The sequence below is a fragment of the Dermacentor silvarum genome, chromosome 4 (genome assembly GCF_013339745.2).
Source record: "Dermacentor silvarum isolate Dsil-2018 chromosome 4, BIME_Dsil_1.4, whole genome shotgun sequence".
Taxonomy (NCBI): domain Eukaryota; kingdom Metazoa; phylum Arthropoda; class Arachnida; order Ixodida; family Ixodidae; genus Dermacentor; species Dermacentor silvarum.
Genome location: NC_051157.2, coordinates 116,467,567 through 116,488,319, shown reverse-complemented (window position 1 = coordinate 116,488,319; position 20,753 = coordinate 116,467,567). Strand labels below are relative to the sequence as shown.

Genomic DNA, 20,753 nt, shown 5'->3' with positions numbered 1-20,753 from the left:
GCGAACAAGTGAGCGGTTTATCAACATTCTTGTATAACTGGCTGTATTAGTTTTGAAACACTCATTATTATCCCGTCGACGAACATACGTCCATTGCAGTGAGATGGATACCACCCTTAACGTATTCGCTATTTTTTTAGATGCGAAGCAGCTTATGGTCGGGGCTATGTCCCTCCCTCCCTCTGCCGTGCGGCGTCCACACCCGCACTGCACATGTGCATCCTCCTCCTCCTCTCGCGTCCACACCCGCACTGCGCATCCTCCTCCCCCTCCTCTCCTTGTCTCATCTCCTCTCCTCTCGGCATTCCTCCTGTCCTCTCCAACCCTCCTCTCCTCTCCGGATTGCGCAACGAATGGCATCACCTGCGGCTCCGCGCGCGACAATGCGAAGCAGCTTAGGTTAGAGGCGCGACTAGAGTGTACTAGAATGGGGGAGTGGGTCCAGCGGAAGCCTTAGCAAGCGGCGAGGGTGAAGCAAAAAACACGGAAAATGTGGCGGCGCTGCCATCGCCTTCTTCTGAATCTACGGCCAATAAACTTTGGTTCTCGCTGTTTCGGCAACGCTCATTGGCTGAGGCGAGCTCGCGGGCTGAATAGCTGTCGTCTGCTCGACGCACCGGCGTTGTTGCGTCGTTTGCGTTCTTTCCGCCGATCTTTTTCATTTTATTTACAATAGATCGGTGGGGAATAATCTCAGTGTTGCCGCCACCGAGTATCCGCCTGTCAAAGTTCCATGCAGCTGCGGTAGGGTCTCCGACGCGAGAAGCGTCCGGCCGCCGGGCGGGGCCGCTCATTCGGAAGAAAGTTACGGTGGCGCCGCCTGGATTTTCCATAAAAAGTTGTCGCAGTTTCACCTGAAAGGCGAAGCATCAATTGCGATAGCAAATTTGTAGAGAGCTATACGGAGTAATGATATTAGCTTTATCAGCTGTATAAACTTGGACATGCAGCAGCACCGGCAACACGCAGAACTATTGTCGACGCCGTCGGCGTTTTGCCCGCGTTCGCTCAAAATGCGTGCGGCGTTGGTGACTGTTGCCGGAGCCTCTGATATAAATAGGCACTTGGTGCCGCAACTAAACGTCGCCTCCCTTCCCTCCCCTTCCCTCCCCCCCTCCCCCTCCCCCCACGGCCTCTCGCGCGTCGGAAGAAGGCGCGTTTGCTCTACATATATGGTGATTGTAAAGGAGGAAAGAGACGCTTAATCTGCAGCCCTTAAGCGAGCACGGCGCAGAACGCGCGTTTGTGCGTTCACTCCCCGTGCGTTCACTCCCCGTGAAAGCGCGCGCCCCTCGCGCCCTTTCACTCGCACATACAGCGTTCGGCGCGCGGCGACGATTTCATCTCCATTGACGTCATACGGAACCTCACGGCGACGGCGACGGCGACGGCGACGGCTACGGCGACGGCTACGGCGACGGCGACGCCGACGGCAGAAATCTGCTTTTGAGTGTCCATATAATTGCTATCGCAATAAAAAATGCCTCAGCGCAGAGCCCTCGTAGGACACACTCCCCAATCTAATACACTCTAGCGCGACGGTAGGCGCTGCATACTCCGCTGGGGGGCGCCACAACGCGCAGAACTGTTGTCGACGTCGTCGGCGTTTTATCCGCGTTCGCACCAAACACGCGTGGCGTTGGTGACTGTTGCCGGTGCCTCTGGGGGCGGCTCGGAGGTTTTCGACGAGATCAGCCATTGCTCGTCGAGCAGCGTCGGAAATCTTACCTACGCAACGCCGCGATGAGTGCCACGGACAGCGCCAGCGTCAACGCCAGTGTCAGCGCCGTGGTCGACCCCACGGCTGCTTCGCATACTACTCAGGGTCCCCCTACGGGAAGATGGTGTAATTTTTTTTATCTTCCCAGACACCGTTTTCCGTCTGTGCGGCTCGGCTGTGTAGTTTGAGGTTAACAGGAAGCTTAGCTCTGGAGCTCGTATCTGAATACATGGGAACGGAAAAACCGTCTTTCTCGGTGTCCACTGCACCCATTCTGATAAAGTTTGTTGCACTAAAAAAAAAAAAAAAAGTGAAAATCTGGTGATTGCAGGAAGCATTTTGTTTTTTGGCGGTCCATTTCTTACAAGAATGATGAAAATTGCGACTTCGAAAAAAAAAGAAAAATCGAGCACAATGTGTTCAACTCTGTAACTCAGTCATAATTAAAAATCTCAGAATTCTGTAACTGCCACTATTGGAACATATAAAAGAACGAAATGATATAATATGCCCTGTTGTCATATATATATATATATATATATATATATATATATATATATATACGATTCATTATTTATTACGGCATTTGTAAAACCCTCGTGAACATTGTAAAAATTCTATGTAAGCTGTAAACTCAATATCAAATTTGTGCGTTTCGGATGCCCTACCAGGTGTAGTTTACAGCACTGCAGTATTTCGTATTGGCGTGAAGTTACAGATTTGTAAAATGTGTGCTTCAGTCATTTTCTTTTACTTACCAATTTTCAGCAATTTTAGTGAACAGGTACGACGCCCTAAGTCAAAATTGTGATTTCTATATTTGTTAGACTTGAACTTTCTTTCTGAAATGAAATCAGCTTAATTAAAATCGGTCCGACGGCTGTCTGAAACGAGCTCTTCTGCGCTTCACATGTATTTGAATGGAGAAATGAGCTGCCCTGGAACTCCAGCTTCCTTTTATGGGCCTTTCTCTACCACCGACGTCGCATCTCCGATCATTGCTGCCTCCCAATCATCGGCGCTCTATGGGTTTTGGAACTTCGTTGTGTATACTAAGAATGCTATTAAGACGGCGAGCCCTTTAGGCGCTTTGTCGACGACGTTGCGGCTGACCGAAAACAACTACGCGGGTTACGGCGCGATATATGTGAAAATGCAAGGACAGCCTAGCCAGGAGAGGCTTAGGTCGACGCAAATCCGTGTTCCATTCACCACTCGCGCAAACTGTGGTGATGCGCTGGCCGACACGTAGAGGCCGGCGTCTTGAGGATGCTGGCAACACATTTGTTGCTAGCATTTTCCAATATCACGATCGATCGATGAATGATTCTATAAATGATTGAATCTATGGATCAGTGAATCAGTGAATCAAGCCAGCAAGCAAGCAGAAGTTCGTTGACTCGCAGGCATACCTTCCAAGTATTGCCCGTTCTCGAAGAACGGTAACCTTTCAGAATGTTATAGTCGAACCGGGATGCATCAAATCTGAAGGGGATCACATAAACGTTCGGCATATAGGTAATTCGATATAGAAAATGAAAATACAATACATAAATTTTCAAGGGGAATTTGGCAGCTGTTCTATATACACAATAATTTGTTATACCTGGGTTCGATATATACGGATTCGACTGTATGATGATGTTTACTGCGCAATGAATTAGCAGGCTTTCCCGCTCAATCGTTTATATTCCTTAGGAGAATACTCAGACAGAGTTTTTCTGAAAAACAAAATAATAATAACTTTTAAACTCGAAAAAAAACGGAAATGAAGGACGTTTTTATGGCAATGAATCCAGCAGACTGTTGAAGCGGAGAATCACTGCTTTAGACTGGTCTGCTCATATATACATTTTCATCGAGCGTGATATCGAACTGCATTAACGTTTTCATCCGAAAAATGTGTATCATACACCTCAGAAATGTCGGAATTTCTATTGGACATATTTCCTGATGACCGGCGTCTACGGCAATGATATCAGTAGAGGAAGACTGATGGGTGACAAGGGGTTTACTCGAAGCATTACGTTGGCTTTGCTTTCTGTAATAACAAAAAAAAAATACTGCGGAGCCGTTTACACTTCCCTATTGATCAATCTTATCGATCAAAAAAAAGTAATGTAAAAAGAAGAAAAACCTAACTCATTTTATTTTCTTCGACCCTCAACAAAAAGAAGCATAAATCTGACAGCACGAGCGCTAGACGCCCCCTGTGTTTACAGTTTTCAGCGCTGCTTGATCAATCAATGAAGAAATAACTTCATCGCAACTAACTTATCTCGTTCTTAGACGTTATGGTCCTCGTCCACTCCATCACGCCAGTCTTGACTTTTTCGCGACGTACTTATCCCATCCATAAATTCGTGATCAGCATATTAATTTTTTAAATATCTTTGGGCTGTGGCAGGTATGCGGCGCTATCGCAAAAAAAAATATCCCCACAACGTCAACGGAGTGAATGAGAACAAAAATACTTCATCTACACGTGCACCGGAGTTCTGTTACAAACTTTTACAATGTCGAGTGATCGATTACCTTTCGAGTTTGGGGCCGCGCTTATTACTCTTCAATATTTAATTCCATACAAAGCAGTAACAATGCAATCAACGTAAATTAGATGCCCTTCACAACACATGAACCGTATAGAGCAAAGAAAACTGTAACCTGATGCGAGAAACGTACTTTCTTCCATGCCCAAATATAATCACCTCATGTCTAGTGCGTTTGCTAGCCTCTCTTTTTTTTTCAGACTAATTATTGTTAAATCAAAGAGCTACGTTGACTCAGTAGTTATGATCTTCTGTGCCACTCATGGAGGTCGTGGGATCAATTCCTTCGCCGCGGTGGTACTACTCGATGGGAGGGGGGGATGGAGTGTAAGATTACCAGTGCACTTAGATTCGGGAAGAAGTTAAAGCGTTCGGGTAATAAGGAAAGTAGCTGGGACCAGGCCCTGCGGTGTAGTGATCGGCCCATTCTGCTAGTTCAGTAAGTTAAACGCCAATAAATAATTAGTACTTTGCCTACTTACGGTGGCTCAGTCACCATGTTTATTAGTCTAGAAATTTACTTCTGATTGCCTTGATGTCCACCGTACTAAACTGGGACTATCTAACGGGGAAAGCCACTGCTACGGTGGCTTGCACCGCTAGTGAGGCCAAATACGAACTCTGGGAGCGGTGGAAGACGCCATGGCAGTTACTCTGTACCGCTCTCACACTTTCACTCTTGCAAATGTTACTCTTGCAGATGTACTCCTGCAATATACTAACTCCCAATCACGTTCCTGTGTCAAATGAGATTACATTAATTTTTTTGTGCAGTCTTTCGCTGAACACATTTTTATTCAATCAAAGGTAAACATCCGGCAGAGATCTTCCTGGTTGGGAATTAAGAATTAAAGAATTAAGAAATTCCAACGAAAATTCAAAATCAAAGAATTTCGTTGTAGTTTCATGATTCCGTAATTCATATCCACGAATCTACGCTCAAGTATCAAGCCCAAGCTTACGAGTACTTACGAGTCTCCGACTCCTCTATAGGTTTAGAGACAAACCAAATAAAGGTAAAAGAAGATGGGAAAGGCAAGGGGTTTAGCCGTAAGGAAAACATTAATTTTGCTACTCTACACTGGAGGAGACAGGTAAGGGAGGACAGAAAGTTGAAAGGAAAAGCACATGTGTCATGCCAGTCTTCTGGTGCAATGACTGGACAATGAAATACTAGGAAAAGGTGGAGGGGAAAGGCAGGTATGTCAGCCAGACACACGTCCGGCTGGCTAGTCTACGCAAGGCGAGAAGAACACGGAGGCTTGCAAGTAAACGTGGATGTGAAGAGGGAGCACAATCTAATCGAGGTAATCTCGACCAAAAAAAGTTTACGGACCCAGGGATCTGACAAAAAGCTGAATATCTCCGCAGCCTCAAAACGTAGCCTGGGATTGCCATTTCCAGCCTGTAGTGGTGTATGCGAACACCATTGGGATGTAGGGTTTTAGTGGCTACTTTTAAGGCTTCTCAGATATTTAGCGTTTTCTGAGATCCCGTGGTCCGTAAACTTTTTAGCTCAATATTACCTTGTAGCAAACACTAAGAGATGCTAAGACCAATTCCTGGAGAACTATTACGTGTAGTAACCAAGTGCGCTCTATAAATGGCCAAGTACAAACATAAGCAAAATATATATATTTACCGATTCCAATGCGAACGCTGGCAGTGGGCGTAAACAAACGCCGACTTAGAACAGGTGGAGTTTGTGTCCGCACAAAGCAAGTATTATGTACAAGTTCGTGCAAAGTTGACGGACGGACGGACGGACGGGCGGGCGAACAGCGTTAGCCTGGGGAAGATCAGTGCCAATAGAGTAATCTCATAACTCCTGTCCACAGTTACAATTAAAGACAAAGAAGGGGGAGAGGGGGGAGGTAGTGAGGAATGAGAGAGACATACGAAACCAGATTTACTCTGATTTTTTCAGTTTTATTGCTGATGCATGATTCTTCCAATGGTTGCTAGTCATTTTAATCGTACGTTGACTGTACATAATGAATACACATATCTTTCTCGGTCTCTTGAACCTTTTACTAATACAATTTCTGAGCTGCACATGCAAGCGCGCACGTTTTTTTTTTTTTTGTTTTTTTGTTTTTTTTTTTTTCATTACGTTCTAAAGCGTACCGATTGTCTTGTCTGTTGGAACTAGCAGAATGAAACGCTATCTTACCTTCGTTCACACGGTTTCGTTCACATTGTAAATCAACCGTGATTTGCTTTTAAATATTTAAGCAATTGTAGGCTTACCTAACGAGAAAACCGTCCGTCCGTTCGTCATGGGCGGGCGGGGCACGGATGGACGGGAGGGCCGGCGGACGGACGGACGGACGGGAGCTTACTCAAGGTTCAATAACTTAACCGGAAGGCACAGAGATCAACAGTGGGAGAAAAGTCGTTCCTCGTAAGCATAGAAAAATATTCATGACCGTGCATCGTTTGGCCGCGTGACTTGTTTCAGATTGTCCTGTTTCTCTGCGTATGTACGGATGTTCTCGATTTTCCCGTTCCGCTGTCTCTCTTTATGGGCCGCAAAGATTGGATCGGGAACTTTACGCTGCGCTGCTTCTAGAACGGAAGAATGACACTCGCTCGATTGAAGACGCCTTTCGTTTTTGGTGATCTGTCTGATGGGTATATTGCAATCAATTGTGCGACTTAATTTATTCCAAACGTTACGCCAGGCTCGCAAGCAGTGGAAGCTGACATAACGCGCGCAGTAAAACGCTTCGTCTTTTCCTTCCATTTGTTGATCGGTTCCTTACGCGCTGGCCCTTAAAGCCACCATTGTTTCTTGCGCTCTAGCTTTAGCTATTCGTGTTCATTGTGTGCGAGTTTGTGTGAGATGACCCGGAAACTATCCATAAGATTTTGGTTATGTTTTTGCAAAAAAAAAAAAAAAGCTTAACCTTGCACTCGGCCGCGCAACGCTTGAAACAGCGAAGCTGGGTCATCGTAGCCCAGCATTTTCGAGAAGTGCGCGCAAACTTTTCATCTTATTACTCATGGTGATGATAATTTCTTTTCGCGCGTCTCGGACTTACGGCCGCCACTGCGCGTTGCTTAGCGCAGCTTGCAACACCGACACCGCGTTGCAATGCCGACACCGCGCTCCAGGAGACCCGCTCCGAGAATGCGTTCTCTCTCTCCCTCGCTCTCATAGCGCGCAAAACCTCTTCACCTCGCAGAGCACGAGCGTATACGAACGCGCCAGCTGTGGACGAACACGACGACGCTCGAACACAATCATATGGTTCACATAAATGCACGTTCTGCGAGCGTGGCTGTATATAGTGGTTACAACGCTCGCTTTGGGACCAGGGGTACGCGGGTTCTAATCCCGCCTCGGCATGAAAGTTTCTTTTCTTCTTGGTAGTTTCTTGCTACGCACCACAAATTACGGCTGGCTTAAACAGCTTCGCTGTTAAAAATGCAGTAGCTAGTTAACGATAACGACCTTGGTGGCATCAGCCTCTACACCTTTTCAAAAATGGAAGTTCGTAACATACGCGTACATCCACCATTCAATCCACTATGCGAACGTCAGAGTTACAGCGATAGAGTTTATAATGCATGCGCGCGAATAGCGCTCAACTTAAGGAGTACTGCTTTTCTTTTTCTTCTGCCCCTCCCATTTGCCTTTCCGCCTTATTATTATAGAGAAATAGCCGCCCACAAACTATTCTCATTGCTTGTAGATGCAGAACGCCCGAGTTAAATTCTCCACTATTCTGAGCCCCAAAACGACGGGACATTCCTGCATATTGTTCCAAGGCGATCAAGCTACGTGTTCTCTAACCACCGATGAAAAGCATACCACACCCATTCTCCGTGTACCGACGAGCCTGCGCCTCTAGTGGCAGCGTCGTGGATTGCGGCAGCGATCGGCCATTTGCGGATCCACCAAGCCACCTATAATAGCGCGGGAATAGCTGCTTCGCATTGCATGCATAAACTGCACATTGCGCCAGCGTCGAGCTCGAGCCACTGTGCATGCCAGTACAGTGAGGTGCATTTAGTTGATCACTGCCCGAAGGAGGGCCGGGCGTCTGCGAATTCCTGCGCTTTTATATGCAAGTACACGCTGTTCGTTGCTTGGAACAAACCGTGGTGTAATATCTCTAAGCGTGCACGGGAGCAATATATGTCCACCGAATTTCGAAGCGCGATCTGGCATGTTAAGTTGGGACTAGCACACTGCGAAAGAAGTTTTCCTGTTCAAACGTGATAGCATCTCTTTATGCTATGGTATTTGCTTTTGTGCGTCACGCTGCGAGCTTCACTCGAATCCTATCACAATATTATTTTTCAGGAAAGTCATTCGCGGTATTTGTAACGAGTGGCCTATTTATTTTTCTTGTGGGTCCGATATTTCGCGCGCATTTGCATATCTGCGCGGTTACTTCAAAGCTATAGAACTGATGGCTTGTGCGCGCGTGTGCTTGAGCTTGAGCACGCGAGACTCAAATTATGAGAAAGTGGGTTGTGGAAACATACTTTGTTGTTTCATTTCATTCCATTTTTTTTAATGCGTGCACCTTCTATACGCGAATTTTTTATCGATGAAAGACAGTTTGTTCGCGAACATCGAATTCAGCTCACTCGCCGGGAATCCCACAAAGCTCTACGTATTATATTTGGTGCGCTAGTTTTCAGACATTTTGACTTTAACCACCCTCAAAGTTAACGCTAAACCAATACTAGTGTTTTTAAAACGCTGTAGTGACGTTTCTCCTTTGAATAGCTCAACAAAACAATTGTTAATATTCACAATTATAGGTAAATACTCGAATAAATCATTACACCCTAGGTTATTTCATTTCAAATACCATGAACACTGCATTTTTGTTTAGGCGAATGTACTCTTCATGGGCAGAAAAAAGTGTGATCAAGTTCTTTCCATTTTCTGAGACGTGAAATGTTCTTTATGCGTTATGCGTGCGAAAGTGCACGAACGGTGGTTGGGAGACATGAAAATGAAGGATGAACGGGAAAAACCGTATAGAGAGTGTTTATTAAAATACATAAAAGACATGGGTGCACGCGATTCTCATAGCCTTTACCCCACATTGCTTTATGATCAAGAAATGATGTTCTTTTCGCGGTGGAAATATCCCGAGTTCAGATATTCAGCAGGAGCCTTAGCGTAATTACCTCTGAAACAAATAAGTTCACGGAAAATCAGGAAGGTGGAAGAAAGAGGCGTTGAAAGGAAAGTGGAGATCCATCTTGCAGTAGCTCCCAGCCACCAAAGAAATCCTCGGGAATTCCGGCTTCATATAAAACCACTTTACTTCTTAGTACATCATTTTTTTTATTATAAGAACTACCCGCCTGTAGCAATATGACAGTAATTATTCTTTAATATAGGAGCGGCTGACTTATTACGCGTGGCGTTCTTGAACGAATTCGCCGATTTACAGGTTAAATCAAAATGGAGGTAAGGACCAGGAAGGCGTCCATCGGCACTCTAAAATCAACTGCTATACACATTACACACAAAGTCAGTCAGTACGGTACGGGTTCTGACTTCGCATAACGAAATTCGCATAACGAAATGGTTGATACATGTACAGCCATTTGTACTACACCCACAGTTGTGCCAGTGACCGGCTCTGTCCACTAAGCAATTAATAATTAAAACAAACAATGGTCTAATAAATATCCTCACTGCAGCAAATATAAGCCTTAAATGGCATAACTGGTTTAACAAAGCGTAGCTCGCTTTGACTTCTTCACCGGGGTTTGGGTGCATCTGCTCGGTCGACTTCACGCTGAGTGAAGTGGAGCGATCATCGAGGTGTAGTGCAATGGAGAAGTGAATCAATCACGGATATTTTGTGAGGTAATCTGAGCCGATACTGGATACATTGTAATTTCGCGGTCGCGTGGGTCACGCGGTTCAGGCGGTGGTTTCTCGACTTCTTGTCGGGCACGCTCGTAATCACCTGTTGAAAAAAAAAAACATCTTTATTGTACAAGTTTTATAGTTGCAAAACGTCGGTGCATAAGACGAACAGTTTTAGAGCGCTGAATGGACCGCTTCACGAAAGCTTTGCTTTCACGTCGGTAGCGACCTTCGCGTTGGATCCGAATAATTTTTTTCTCTCTCTCTCCCTCCCTATCTCTCTTTGCTGCAGCATCCTCTTTGCCGACATTCAAGGTTTCACAGCTCTGGCGTCAAGGTGCTCGGCCCAAGAACTGGTCAAAGTTCTCAACGATCTGTTTGCTCGCTTCGACCGCCTTGCGAACGTAAGTGGAAAAAAAAGGAGAAAAAAATACATTATTTGCCTGCCTCCTCAATATTGTCTGCATTGTAAAAAAATTGGAACAAAACATAGTAATAGTTGCAGCATTTCGCTATGCAAGTACTTCCTCGCCACCTTAAATGTTTTCCAGGACAGATCGAGGAAATGATAATCGCTCGACCCTTTCCTTGGTACATGGTCACTGACTAGCGTGCACTCGGGAACTGACAAACTGGAAGTTTACAGTGCGTTCAATGCTGGCTTGTTCTTACTGACCATTTTTATTTCAGTCTACGCATTTTCCGCACCTAACCATTTCAAGCATCCGGTAATCCACTGAAATTTGGTGTGTTATTAAAATTCACTGCTATTCTTCGCTGTGACCTATTCGTCCTTGTACATTTTGATGTACTTTTTATTGGATTTCGAGCTTGAAAACTATTATTTGAATGCATAAATGAAAATTAGGAGTGTAATAAAAAATTTAAAAAAAAACGTCATCTGAGTATTCCTTGAGGCATTCTTCGCACACTAATTTCAAAGCATTCTCGCAACATGAAACGTATCGAAACTTGTTAATCACGCACTCATGAGTGTTTTATGCATTTCCACTACAGACAAGTAATTATTTCAAATATGGCTTTGAAACAGCATTTCGCTAGAAGCTAAAGACCTAAGACCTTTGGTCCAATTTTCGCCCGCTTACCTTAACGGCCTTTTGTCTGCCTTCGTCGCATCTGCTGGAACCTTTTACCCTTATGCTAAAGCATTTGCGCGCAGATATTCAAACTGCTAATGAAGCTTGCGTTTAGAATCTGCGCAATTAATGCCGCCAGCAGTGTTTTTCTATTTTTTCAGAATTCTGCTCATGTTAATTAGGAAGTCTTGAGCGACTGATTAGGAAGCCACTATAATGAACGGTTCGCGAAATGTTTGAGAGCTCAGCGAAATGGAGCGGGAGTGAGTGCGCTGTCATGAATTTTCGTGAATACAGCAGGTGCGGCTTAAGGAACTGGTTGCGAAAGTAACCGGCTAAAGTGAGCCGCCAGGCTCAAGTGAGCCGCCAGGCTCACTTTAGCCGGTTACTTTCGGGGCGAAGAAGAGCCGGTTACTAATACGGGGCGGAGAAGAGCCAGTTTTTCGAAAAATGTTGCTTAGGTGCACCGATATAACCGCGGTAACATAGGTGTGTATGACTGGTAACCAATGTTCGATGGACTGGTTCGAACGTTTCTGATTGTTGCGCGTAGCAATGATGATGTAAGGTCCTTTGCAGATATCTATAGGTTCTCAATTGACAAACGTTAGCGTGATGCATATATGCTTTAGCATGTTCTAGACAAATGCAAATGGCAGATAATTCCTTCGTGATTATGCGTCTCCCAGTAATCTCCAATTACCCGTATGTACCACCTACTCAGTAATATATGCCTGCCAGTTTTCTGTTCTCATTGCACCACCTAGTTCTCTACCGTCCTCGAATGCGCTGCCTTGACATCCGTGCGCCTTCTAATGCCCCAATGGACCACCGGCCATGTACTCTGCCCATTATTCGACCTGTCCAACACCATTTTTTCTCATATCTCAACTAGAATATATGCTGCACCTGTACTCTTTTTAATCCATACCTCCATGTTCACGTCTCTTAACGTTACGTCAATCGTTCTACGTTCCATCCTTAGCTTCTTTTTTTAGTTTTTTTGTCATCCTCAAAGTCTTCATGAGCAGGTCTGCAGCCGTAGGATGCACTGATCCTATACTTTTGTCCGTTCACGCCATCTCAAAGCCTGGGCCAACACCCCAGCCGTCCGCCTGGCCTTCGCCAATGGACACACGGTCCTTTGTACAGGCAGCTCCCGAGTTTTATCCAGGGCGCATGCCTTTAAATTTTCATTCAAATTTTGCCGCAACGCGTACTTTCACAATAGACACAGAATAGACGCAGACACAGACACAATAGACACGGAATATTTTCTTGTTAATAATATCGGTACCCTGCTGGTCGTAACTTGGGAGTGTCTGCCACACACGCTGCCATCCATTTTTATTCGTCTAGGAATTTTGTTTTCAGGAATAACCATAACAGAGCCCGCAGAGAAGTGAGCTATTTTCTTGATAAAAATGTTCAATCAGACTGTCCTCTTCTGCTCCCCCTCCCGTTTCTCCCCAACCCTAATCCTTCTTAGACCCGCTTTGATGCAGCTAATGCTCTTTGCGGAAGTCTTCGACGCGCGACCGTATCGTGTTTCTTTCCCGCAGGAGAACCACTGCCTGCGGATTAAGCTGCTCGGCGACTGCTACTACTGCGTCAGCGGCCTTCCGCACGCTCGCCCAGACCACGCGCACTGCTGCGTCGAGATGGGATTGCACATGATACAAGTAATCAAGTAAGCGGCTGTTTGCCTCCGTGTCCGGTGTATTTACGAACGTGAGTTCGCGTCCGCTATCCCGCTTTTTACAAGGGAGAAGGCACCAGATCTCCGGGGAGGATGTGCTTCCCAATTCCTGCTTGCTCGTACGAGCCTAAGCTTCTAATGTGTTTTCGCTGTGGTCGCCTTCATGATAATCTTTTATTTGCGTCTGTCAGTTAGAAATGACCGCGTGCTACGTCGCGCTGATGACAAAACATACCTTTATTATCATCATAGTGGACACGACCAGCGCAACTTCTGTCCCAGCAGAAGAAGAAACTAAAGGTCCCCAAACGTGTGGTGTCTGTCAGACGTTGATGATGATGATGATGATGACAATGCGGCGTAGTGTAAGCTATGTGCCTGATCTTCCGCCACCAGGACATATACTCTCCGTCGATGTTCAAGATTTATTTAGTTTTTTTTACAGCTTGTACGGAATACCGGGAAGCTCTTGCACTGCGTGGCCTTCTCAACTCCTCTTTTTCCAATCTCAGAATATCGCATCGCGATATTGTCAGTATCATGAATGCTGGCGTTCTAAGTTTTTACTTTACGCCTATCATGGCTTCGCTTACCGTCATCTTACGCTGCCTTGTCTTCCAGTATTATTATTTTACACCGGCTTAAATGTTCCGGCCACACAGAAAAGCACTGGCAAACGCTCCTAGATCAATTGGCTCCGACAAAGTTCGTGAGGAGCGCAAAGCCAGGTGCTGGATGGCTTCGAAAGGATGCATCTGTTCCATGGTGCTTCCGCGGCACTTTCTTTGTGAGGACCGTTGTTTCGAGGAGGTTGATTCCAGTAGGTTGATACTGGGATCCGACGTACACCTGTATGCGTGGAATATAAAAATGTCCACATACATATGCTTCCGCGCAAAACGGTTGTTAGCCGGGCTAGTTGGTAGGATGTAGTAATACTGTACTCGTCGAAAGTAACAGATCGCGCCTTTATTGTCAATATTTATCCCGCATTCTCTCAAAGGGCATCACCACAGCTTTGCTGATACCTGGAAGCGTGAACTTCAATAATGACTTTTTCAGTGGCTAAAGCCTTTTCAGAACTGTTATTGTATGCACATACTTGAAAGCGTTTTCTAGTGGAAATAAAGGTTTGCCTCATGATGAAAGTGCCGGGTGTAGTGATATTCGATATGAGTAAACAACAATGAAATATGTTCGTCTTTCCATTTTGTACTGCGGACAAGAAATTAAACTTTTCATAATTGTTAAGGTTTCTTGCTATGTTAGGCGTTCAGTAGCAGAAAAATATGGGTTAATCTTATTCGTCCTATTCTAAGGCGAAAAAGGACAACTTCCTAGAAGCAGTCTCTGTGCCGATAGCTCCTCCATTTTAATACTTAATTCACAATGTGGAGTTTTTTGTTTGTCAGTTCATCCCAGTCAGAGTGACAAAATTTGCGGATATTCGCCTATATTTCTAATCTATGGTCTTGGTGTGGTGTCAGCTGGGAAAGCGTTTATCGGTAAATCCCTGGCCGCATTTGCTTACGCATCCACACTTTTGTTTCCCCTCATAGCTGTATAGCTCGGTATCTGACACAGCACAATTTCGTATTATTTATGTCTTGCATGTTCAGCGAGGATTTTCTGCACTAGACTGTTTCTTTTTTCTTTGTATAGCATGGTGCTCTCAATGCGCTCAAGAAACCAGTAAATATTATCGAAGTCATTTTATGATATTTCAGGTATTTTATTGTCGATAATTTGGGTGGGGAGGAGGCGGCATAAAACTTAAGATGTAAAAATACTCGTCCCGTCGTCATTTCGTGGAACGAACTCATTATACGAGTATTATTTCCAGCCATGGCGCATCTACATTGGGGAATGTTTTTGATCAATCTATGAAAAACTGAGCCAATGAAAGGTACTCTGCTTCCATAGCATAAAAGTATTGCAAAGGCAGTTGCGACAGTGCGTAGCCTTTTGCCTATTTCGTCATGCTGAGATTGCCTTTCGTTGTAGCGTGTTTCCAGGGTCTTGTTGTCTTGTTGTAGCATGCTCGGTTTTACATTTAGAGAAAATGATTTTAAATTTTCATTGTATCTGCAGTGGCGCAAGTAAAATGCTGGGGTTAGTCCTTGCTCGATTGTAAATAACCTCTCACAACTTGATGTAGTGAAAAATTGTCGCAGTTTCACCCGAGGTGAAGCATCAATTGCGATAGCAAATTAGTAGGGAGCTATAGGCACCGGGCGCGGGATGAATTTGGACTTGGTGGCGCCTTCATGCGGTGGCGCCGCGACTGTAATGGCATGTGGCGGCCGGCCCGCGCGCAGCAGGCGCTGCCGTGAAACCAAGTCTGATCAAACATGTTGCGTTTTGGGTGCACCAACAGTTACTGAAAGATGACTGGAGCTGGTTAGGACATTCAATTCAATCGTTGTTCACCGCGGCATGGCGTTTTTCAGGCGGAAAGTCTGTATACGTGCGGTCTGTAGGCAACAGCGCGTACAGTGCTCAGCAATTGAAACGCGATACTCGAATCGCATGGTCGCCAGCGCTTTTTGCACTGACTGTAAGCGCTGGGGACACCAAACTGATGCATTGTGGTGTAGAGTCAAAGCGAGAACCTTCGTAAGGCATTATGACTGCATTTGGTCCCACAGCGCTCACCTGTGGCGCGAAAAAAAAAACAAAAAAAAAAGTTGTCGCGTTTCACCTTAAAGGTGAAGCATCAATTGCGATAGCAAATTTGTAGAGGGCTATACGGAGTAATGATAGTAGCTTTATCCGCTGTATAAACTTGGACATGCAGCAGCACCGGGAACACGCAGAACTATTGTCGACGCCGTCGGCGTTTTTCCCGCGTTCGCACAAAATGCATGCGGCGTTGGTGACTGTTGCCGGAGCCTCTGATATAAATAGGCACTTGGTGCCGCAGCTCAACGTCACCTCCCTTCCCTCCCCCCACCCCCCCCCTCCCCAGCGGCCTTTCGCGCGTCGGAAGAAGGCGCGTTTGTTCTACATATATGGTAATTGTCGAGGAGGAAAGAGACGCCTAGTGTCTGCAGCCCTTAAGGAGCACGGCGCAGAACTTGCGTTTGTTCCCGCCGTGCGTTTCCTCCCCGTGAAGGTCGCGTCCCAAGCGCCCTTTCCTTCGCCATCAGCTTCGGCGCACGCGACGAGTTCATCTCCTCAGGGCCAGAATTCATCCCATTACTCATACGGAACCACGGACGGCACCGACGCGCAGAATCTGCTTTGGAGTTCCATATCGCATAAAAAACTTGCACCGCGCGCTGCGACGCTCATCGGGGTACTGGCCATTTCCGACGCTGATTTGCTTGGTCTAGTGTTCTAACGTTAATAAAAAAAGTTGCAGTGGCTTAGCTCGGCTATGCCAGGATATACGTAGCGTTAGCAAAGGTTCAGCTGATTAGTCTTAGCTTTCCTGGTAGTCTAGATTGTCAAGGATTATCTTGATTGTCATGCTTACTGCTGCTCCAATGACACACACGCGGTATACGTATTATGTGGCACATGTATTGATTCCTCCTACGCTCAACCGCTAATTGCCAGGCAACTACTTCGGGATCCGATGAGTCAAGCTTCTCCGTTCTTCTGCGCTGTTGAGCAGCATTTGCGCTCTCCTTCTCCATGGCTATACCACACTGGCAAACGCCAGTCAGAAGCGCAGTGGCTCCAGCGCAGTGTCAGACGGCGACTGCGCAGCGAGCGCGCGCCGGCGCCAGTGCGTCTACCACGGCTACGACGTCACTCCTCTGGAATGCGCAGACCGGCGGCGGTGAGTCGCGCGCGGCGGCGGCGGAGTGCGCGAGAGGTGCCGGCTTTAGCCGGCTCCGGTGGCTCCGGTGCGCAAGCCGTGTGACATCACTGATCCTTGCGCATGCGCAGCACGGCTCTTGATGTGCCGCGCGAAACGGGCTTGGCTAGGCCAGTGTAGCTAACGCTACAAAAGCCGTTGATACTCAAGAGCTTCGTGTCCCACTTGCCTGTCTTCGCCTCCGCAGTGTAACGGCTCCGGAGCTTGGGCACCGAAGGTGAACACTCAGAGTTGTAGTCATTTTGCAGTCTTATCAGTGTATCAGTCTTCCTTTTAATGTACATTTTTCTTCCTAGCAATTCCCAACTCTGGTTGCGTCCGGCACATGACTGTGCTGTGCATCGACGGCGAACGCCAATGCAGCAGTGTTCACACTCGCCGCCACCGACTGCTCCCGTCGCGCTAAGCTATATAAAATGGGCCGTGCCTGAAGATCTGGCTAGATTATAAGCATTTAAGAATGGGGAAGCATTGCAAAGATAAAAGAACTGCAACGGACAGAGAACCGGAACTTACTGACAAATGTGCGATCGGCGAAGCTGCTCAAGAAGCAGAATGAGGAAGATGTATGTCTCCTTTTTTTCTCTCCATAATTTTTGTGTTCTTCGCCTATTTACATGATTAAATACGCGAGAATGTTAACGCGCACAATAAAATAACATCTGGAATATAACTGCTGAAGTTCCACGTCGTAGCTTGCCGCGTTGAGCTCCGTTCGCGTGGTGCATTTGCATCGCAATTTGCGCTCGTTTTATGCTTTATATACTACCTGATGCCACGAATGTGATCTGCCTCGTACAAGTGACGACCTTTCTGAAAAGCATACACACGAAAATGGGTTATCCGGTGTGTCAGCCCTTAAAACCCGCAGCGCCAAATCACTGGAAGCACCGAGCGCCTTTGTCCCGTCGTCTGCTTCACATGCCAGTGCTCTGACAGCTGCCGTTCGCGGCGCTGTTCGCCAGCATATCGCCGGCGCGCCGGTGGCGCCTTACGACGGCCGCCCGATGCCTATACGAAGTAAGGATAGTAGTTTTATCAGCTGTATAAACTTGGGCATAGCCTCCTATATTTTTGAAAAAATATAGGAGGCTATGACTTGGGACATGCAGCAGCACCAGCAACGCGCAGAACTGTTGTCGACGCCGTCGGCGTTTTGCCCGCGTTCGCACTGAACGCGCGCGGCGTTTTCATATAAATACGCATTTGGTGCCGCAGCTAAGCGTCGCCTCCCCTCCCTCTCTCCCTCCCGTCCCCCCACAGCCTTTCGCGCGACGGAAAAAGTCGCGTTTGCTCTCTATATATGGAAAGGAGGAAAGGGACGCTTCAGCCCTTCAGGGAGCACGGCGCAGAACGCGCGTTTGCTCTCCGATGTGCGTTCGCTCCCCGTGAAAGCGCGCGTCCCTCGCGCCCTTTCACTCGCACATACAGCGTCCGGAGCCCGGCGACGATTTCATCGCCGTTGACGTCATACGGAACCTCACGGCGACGGCGACCCCGACGGCAGAAATCCGCTTTGGAGTGTCCATATAATTGCTATCACAATAAGAACTCCTAGCGTGGATGCCTTGATGGCGAGAGTACGGTTAAGATGCAAGTCTGGAAGTTTGAAATCTGTGGTGCTACGACAAAATCACAAGCCGGCTCAGTGTTTTGGGTCTGTGTCTTTTACCAGCGAAGCTGTTTAAGCCATCCGTAATTTGTGGTTTGTGGTTCGTATCAAGAAACGACCAAGAAATAAAAGAATAAACTTGTTTGCCGAGGCGGGATTCAAACCCGCGTACCCACGGTACCAAGGCGAGCGTCGTCACCACTAGGCTATACAGCCAGGCTTACAGAACATGCATTTATGTGAACCATATTATTGCGTTCGAGCGTCGTCGTCTTCGTCCACAGCTGGCGCGTTCGCACGCCCGTGCTCTGCGAGGTGAAGAAGAGGTTTGACGCGCTATGCCTGGGAGAGAGATAAAGAAAATGAGAGCGCGAGAGAGACGCATTCGTGGAGCGGGTCTGCTGGAACGCGTTGTCGGCATTGCAACGTGGTGGAACGCGGTGTCGGTGTTGCAAGCTGCGCTATGAAACGCGCAGTGATGGCCGTAAGCCCGACACGCGCGAAGACAAATTATCATCATCATGAGTAATAAGATGAAAAGTTCGTGCGCACTTCCGGAAAATGCTGGGCTACGTTCACCCAGCTTCGCTGTTTCATGCGTTGCGCGGCCGAGTGCAGGGTTAAGCGTTTATATATATATATATATATATATATATATATATATACAGGGTGTTTCAGCGAACACTTTCAAAATTTATTTAAGGTTGCCTGGGGCAGATAGCCCAATTCTAGTTAATGAGCTGGTCTACTCGAAGAGGCGGACATTACTTGCACAAAAAATTGAAATACATAATCGACTAATCAACAAAAGTTCACTAATTAACTTTTTATCTAATTATCTGATAGCCCACATTGCAATTTACAAATTGTAGCCGTGGAGTTCGCAAGGCGGGGATCCACTTGGAACGAATTCTCGCGATGACACCAGCTTATAGATATTAATTCCCGAACTTTGCGGAGAAATGCATTGGCGTTCCAGTTAATTTTGTGCTTCAATGCATAAAGCGACGTTTTGTTAAGGAACTAACTGGAACGCCAATGCATTTCTCCGCAAAGTTCGGGAATTAATATCTCGAAACTGGTGTCATCGCGAGAATTCGTTCCAAGTGGATCCTCCTTGCGAACTCTACGGCTACAATTTGTCAATTGCAATATGGGCCATCAGGTAATTAGTTAAAAACTTAATTAGTGAATTTTGCTTAATTATTCGATTATGCATATCAGTTTCTTGTGCAAGTAATGTCCTCCTCTTCGAGTAGACCAGCTTACGAACTAGAATTGTGCTATCTGCCACAGGCAACCTTTAAGAATTTTTGAAAGTGTTCGATGAAACACCCTGTATATATATATATATATATATATATATACCTTTGTCGTATTTCTTCATTTCTCTTATCTTTGCTACTTAAAATTGGGTATTCTCAAACTCATCGATTCCTCAAGAGGAACAGACGGAAGGCCATGGGAACCCATTAAGGCGAAAATGTTAGCCGAACAAAGTTATCTATAAAGATATGGTATCAACACTGCACTTGCGGACCTGTGGTTCGAATCTCCGCTTTTACATTTCTTCGTTATCGGCCTATTTCTGTTCTCCTTATTTTAATTTTCGATATAACAATTAAGCAGCCTCATTTATAAGACAAGAACAAATCCTAGCGTTCTGACAAAAAAAGCCACGTAGGGGACTTGAAAACACGCTTGTAAACATCATATTTTCTACCGCAGCTTCAGAGAGCCTTGGAAAAAACGATAGCGACGCTTTCCTTCTATATTTATCCTGCGCCTAAACACGATGGGAACACAACGTGAACTTTTAAACTTAAGCGCAGTGAAGCTTGAACGTCATCCTCCTGGATTAAGTTGAGCTGCGCCTCCCGTACTGATATTGCAGTTCTTGGTCCACATCCAAACTATAACGGGTTTCTGTGGAAACAAAAAGGGCGTACTGGTTGAGAACAAGAACAAATTAATTTTGCCGATGGCAAACTGGAGCAAAAGCAGGAAGTTGGAGAAGCTTTGCCATCCTTTCAAGAAAAAGTTTAATCCGAAAGGTTAGGACGACGCGCGTCGGGTTCCTTGAAGAGATGAGATGCTCCGTCCGCTTCATAGGAGACTTAATGACCTTGCACAGAAGCGGCCCGAGGGCTTCCAGTAAGCCTGTTCAGCCACGTGCCTTCTTTAACGTGCGACTGCCCATTTTCTCTTGTGTTGCAGAAAAAAAAAACGAAGCAAATAGACCGTACACCCACCGTGGCTGTTTAGTGGCTTTGGCGTCGCGCTGCTAAGCATGAGGTCGTGGGATCAAATCCTGAATTTCGATGGTGGCGAACTCAAAAAAAAAAATTCCCGTTTACCGCGAACAGCGTGTACGTTAAAAAAAGTACAGGTGGTCAAAATTA

At 46.2% G+C, this 20,753-nt stretch overlaps 1 protein-coding gene across 1 annotated transcript in view; it reads left to right on the top strand.

The window, feature by feature from the left end:
• LOC119448858 (adenylate cyclase type 5-like) overlaps positions 1–20,753 on the top strand; it is a 741,406-nt gene that overhangs the window by 651,137 nt on the left and 69,516 nt on the right. Inside the window, exons 7-8 of the mRNA XM_049665963.1 lie at positions 10,410–10,521; positions 12,777–12,904. Coding sequence (XP_049521920.1) covers positions 10,410–10,521; positions 12,777–12,904 — 240 coding nt within the window. The remainder of the gene's footprint in view (positions 1–10,409; positions 10,522–12,776; positions 12,905–20,753) is intronic.